This window comes from Dromiciops gliroides, chromosome 2, assembly GCF_019393635.1.
Source record: "Dromiciops gliroides isolate mDroGli1 chromosome 2, mDroGli1.pri, whole genome shotgun sequence".
In the NCBI taxonomy this organism is placed as follows: domain Eukaryota; kingdom Metazoa; phylum Chordata; class Mammalia; order Microbiotheria; family Microbiotheriidae; genus Dromiciops; species Dromiciops gliroides.
Genome location: NC_057862.1, coordinates 529,940,418 through 529,945,382, shown reverse-complemented (window position 1 = coordinate 529,945,382; position 4,965 = coordinate 529,940,418). Strand labels below are relative to the sequence as shown.

At 45.6% G+C, this 4,965-nt stretch overlaps 1 protein-coding gene across 1 annotated transcript; it reads right to left on the bottom strand.

The window, feature by feature from the left end:
* Positions 1–679: 679 nt before the first annotated feature.
* LOC122743631 (ATP synthase membrane subunit K, mitochondrial-like) lies at positions 680–1,009 on the bottom strand. The gene has a single exon (XM_043988714.1). The coding sequence runs from the start codon at positions 991–993 to the stop codon at positions 817–819; it is 177 nt and encodes a 58-aa protein (XP_043844649.1). The 5' UTR covers positions 994–1,009; the 3' UTR covers positions 680–816.
* Between the last annotated feature and the right edge of the window lie 3,956 nt (positions 1,010–4,965).

Below are 4,965 nucleotides of genomic sequence, written 5' to 3'. Positions count from 1 at the left end.
GTGCTCAGTCTCCTTGCTGTAAAATGAGCCAGAGAAGGAAACGATAAACCATTCCAGTACCTTTGCCAAGAAAACCCCAAATGGGGTCATGAAGAATCAGACACAGCTGAAGTGATTCAACAACAACATGGGTCTTATCTCCTTGCTAGATGGTAAATTCATGGGGGCAAGGACCCTGTCTTATCTTAACTTTGTATCTCACAGCACCAAAGCCAGTCCCCTATACATACTGGGTACCAGGGGTATGTTTGTTGAATTGAATTGGGGTGCTCATTTTTGAGAATATTTTTGATTGGTAACTCCCATTCATTATTCTTTCTTCCTCTTATACCTTTACTTCTTCCATCTCAGATTCCTGAAATGGGGACTCGCGAAGAGTATTGGGGTTGTGAGGTTGACCGGCGGGACAGTTGTAAGACAGCAGAACTGATGGGAGAATTTGGGATAGCCAGTCAGTCAGACATCTAGCATTCATGAAGTGCCTATACCTGTGTGCTGGACACTGTACTATGCCTTGGGGATACAAAGAAAGGCCACCTAGCTGCCCCTCATTGCTTGTCTCTTTCCCTCCCCATGCTGGTAGTTCACAGGACAACTGGGTGCTAGAAGTCTGGCCTCCCAGGAGAGGAAGGATAGGACTGGCTGAGGGGTTCCTGAGGTGGAAAACCAGTTGAAAGGATTTTTTTTTTTTCTGAGTTCATGTTTTATTTCAAGAACTATAGATTACATGCTAAGTTGACAGCAGGTCCTCCAGCCAGGGAACTTGATGATGGACAAAGTATACACATACATACACACACACATACTGGACTCCATTTATGTTGCTTTCACAGCTGGAGTTTTTTTAGACCTTGTCTTGAAGTAAAGTATGAGCAATGCGATTCCTCCATAAGTGACCAGCACATAATTCTTTCTGCCATTAAGAGTGTATGAATTGAAGTATTTCTTAAAACCAGTGAATTGATACTGATTGTCAGATTCTGGACCTGCCATAATTGAAACCCGACTGTAGAATCTGCTGCAGCCGCTGTCCTTCACTGTCCGCTGCCACAGCCCCCAACCCCGACCAGGAAGAGCCTGCTGAAAGGATTCTTAAAGTGATACTGGAGGGCTGAGCTTTTCTTTTTCTTTCTTTTCCTTCCTTCCCCCTTCTCTCTCTCTCTCTCTCTCTCTCTCTCTCTCTCTCTCTCTCTCTCTCTCTCTCTCTCTCTTTACCTCCCTCCCTCCCTCCCTCCCTTCCTTCCTTCCTTCCTTCCTTCCTTCCTTCCTTCCTTCCTTCCTTCCTTCCTTCCTTCCTTCCTTCCTTCCTTCCTTCCTTCCTTCCTTCCTTCCTTCCTTCCTTCCTTCCTTCCTTCTTTTTTAAAGGAAGAAAAAATAAGAAAGTTCTAGCTACCCAGCCTGGGGAAGGAGTTACAGTTAATAACAAGAAAATCAACCGGTCAGAGGCAAAGCAGACCCCTTTGGGACAAGGGTATGGACAGGCCTGAGATGTGTGGGAGGAGGTTAACTTCCCATCAGCTCAGCCAAGCAGGGTTGCACGTACTTGGGGAAATGAGTTACAGGGATTAAAGAGAAGAAGGCTGTTCTGATGCTGGAGAGGAGAAGGGAGGGGCAGCAGGAGGGGAATTTGTATGACTCAGCATGTGATGTTCATCCACTGAGTCTGGGGAGTCCAGTGGATTAGAAGAGTAATTCCTGAGCTGGGTTTTGACAACCCCTTGGGAATCAGCATGGGGTGTGTGTGTGTGTGTGTGTGTGTGTGTGTGTGTGTTCGGTGGGGCAGGTGGGGGGGAGTAGGCAGGAGGAAGGTGTGAGGAGATGTTTCCAGTTGGCGGCAAGATGAAGGATGAAAGTGGACAGGGCTTCTGGGGACGAGGGCCTGGAGGGGATGTTACTAGAGAAAATGAGCCGGGGCAGAAGCTCCCTTTGGGAGAAGGGAAGGGTGGTGTCAGCAAAAAACCTGCACTTGAATGTCAAATAAACATGTTGGTTGGGGCCATATGGGAAGTACTGCAAGGGGCACAAAGTACTTTTCTTACAACTTTGCGAGGAAGGTAGTAGAAGCATTATTATCCCCATTCTACAGATGAGGAAACTGATGTTCAATGAGGTTAAGCAAGTTGTGCAAGGTCTCCAAAGTAGCTATTTAAATAGCAAATCAGGGATCTATGTTGTCCTTTTTGGACATATAATACCCTGTTTCATTCTGGGGCCTTCATAGTTACCGCTGAAAAATTTGCTAAAACAGTTTAGATTAAGTACGCTTGTGTCCCTACAGCCTCAAGTCCTTCCATTCTAGGTAATTTACAATTTTTTAAAAAGTATATAGACTTTATATAGACTTCCTATGGACACTGTACCTTATTTCGAGATATATGTATGCATATATGTATGCAAGTATATATACATATACGTATACATATATGTATATCTCAAAACAAGGTCCACTGTCCATGGGAAGTCTCATAAGTGATATTCAAAGTCTTCCACATTCTGCACCTAACCATATTCCCCAGACCTGCTATCTTAACCAGGTCAGTCCACTCTGTCCCTTAAAAAAGAGGAATTGTTTTGTTTTTGTATTTGTATTTGTTTGTTTTGTTTTTGTGGAGCAATGAGGGTTAAGTGATTTGCCCAGGGTCACACAGCTAGTGTCAAGTGTCTGAGGTCGGATTTGAACTCAGGTCCTCCCGAATCCAAAGCCAGTACTTTATTCACTGTGCCACCTAGCTGCCCCCTCATTTTTGTATTTGTATTCCAGAGCCCATTACAGTGCCTAGGACATAGTAGGCGCTTAATAAGTGTGCATCGATTGACTGTTTGATGTCCATTCTGCTGATACTCCATGCCACTTACTCAAGCCATTTTGTTTGCCTAAAATGCCACTCTCTCTTGTCTTCACTCATTCAAAGCCTTCCCAGCCTTCAAAACTCAAGTCTCATATGTTCTGTGCTGTCTTTTGACTATTCTAGTTCACAATAACTTTTTTTTTTCAGAGTTTTAATCAGATATCTTGGTACCTGGGACAACGGAAGGGAAAGACAAATGGACAGCTTTGGAAAGGGAGCAAGGTGGGCCCAAACGGGGAGGGACTCACCCAGGGTTTGGGAAGGCCTTGGTATACCATCTGTAAAGCAGGCCAATTTTCACTTTCAGTGAACACCAGGTGACTTTCCCCTGATCCACTCTTCACTGGTCACAGTCTCATGGGGATAAGGGTAGTCTGTTCTCCAATGAGTCTGACCTGTGCCCCTTGCATTTCCCCAACAACCCTCAAGGACACACAAGCTCTGAAAGGAGATGAAGGGTAGGGAGAAGGTGTGTTAATTGTCTTTATTAACCCTGGGGTTTGGTGAGAATGAGTGCTGGAGTGGATGAGAACTGACCACAGGCCCCAGGAGAGGTGACAGTTAGGTCTAGGGGAGGGAGTGAAGGCAATTGCTACAGATTGGTGCCTGGTGGTACAGGGGTCATGCAGGTAGATGATGGCAGTTGGGAGGATGCCATAAGACTTCGGCCCCTTTACCTTCCTGTTCTAGAGCCGGACTCTTTGGACCTCCTCTGGGTTGTTATGGTAATCCCTGTCTTGCCCAGATGTCTTAGGCAGAACATTTATATTCAAGCATTTGAAGCAATTCTGGAAATCTTTCTCTTCTTTTGCCTTGGATGTTGGGACTTGGGTGCCTGCAAGGGGTAGTTTTTGTAGCAGGAGCCAGTGCCTTGCCTGGGGCTTGCTGGCAGCCAAGGCAAAGAGTGCTTTATATAATGATGTTTTTCGTACCTTAGATGGCTTCTTTCCAGTTCACTTGCAAAGGCCTAACTGACAAGATGAATGAGGTTGGAAACTAAACTCTTTGAGAGCATTTCATTTCTGTTTGTTTTCCCAGCCCTTAGTGATGATGATGATAACTAACAATTACATAGCACCTACTATGTGCTAGGCACTTTACAATTATTATCTCATTCGATCTTTCCAACAACCCTAGGAAGTCGGTGCTATTATTATCCCCATTTTACAGATGAGGAAACTGAGGCAGAGGCTAAGTGACTTACCCAGGGTCACACTTCTAGTGAATATCTGAGGCTATATTTCAACTCTGTCTTACCTATCCACACTGACACCTAGCTGCTTGGCATACAGTTGATGCTTAATAAATGCTCTGACTGCTTCTTCTCAGTCTCCTTTGCTGGATTTTTCATCTAAGTCATGCTTGCTGTGAGTGTCCCAAAGGGCTCTGTCCTGTGTCTTCTCTTCTCCCACTCTGCTATTTCACTTGGTGATCTCTGCAGCTCTAATGGATTCCATGAATATCTCTGTGCTGAGGATCCTCAAATCTACTTATCCAGTCTTACCTTCTCTACTGACTCCCAGTCCCATGTCTCCAGTTTCCTGTTGGACATCTCAAAAATGGATGTTCTGTAGATAGTTTAAACTCAGCATGTCCAAAATTGAACTCGTTATCTCCCCCACAAACCTTCCCTTTCTCCTAACTTCCTTATTATTACAGGGGAGGCTACTGTCCTCCTAGTCACCCAGGCTCATCACCAGCGCCTCTCCCTCCCTCCCTCTCTCTTTCTCTCTCTCTCTCTCTCTCCCGCCATATCCCATCTGTTGGCCAGGCCTGAGCATCTCTTGTATATGTCCCCTTCTCTCCTCTGATGCCACCACCCTCCTGGTACAGGCCCCGATTGACCCACACCTAGACTGTTGTAGTAGCCCGTCCCTAGGTCCCCCTTCCTCAGGTCTCTCCCCACTCCACTCCAGCCCATCCTTCACTCACCTGCCAAAGTGATCTTTCTAAAGTGTCAGGTCTGGTAATGTGCCCCCTCCACAGTACCTCCCACTCAATAAATTCCAATGGCTTCTTATCATCTCTAGGATCAAATATAAAATCCTCGGTTTACTATTCAAAGTGTTTCATACTCCCCTTTCTAGTCTTCTTACACCTTCCCACTCCCACCCCC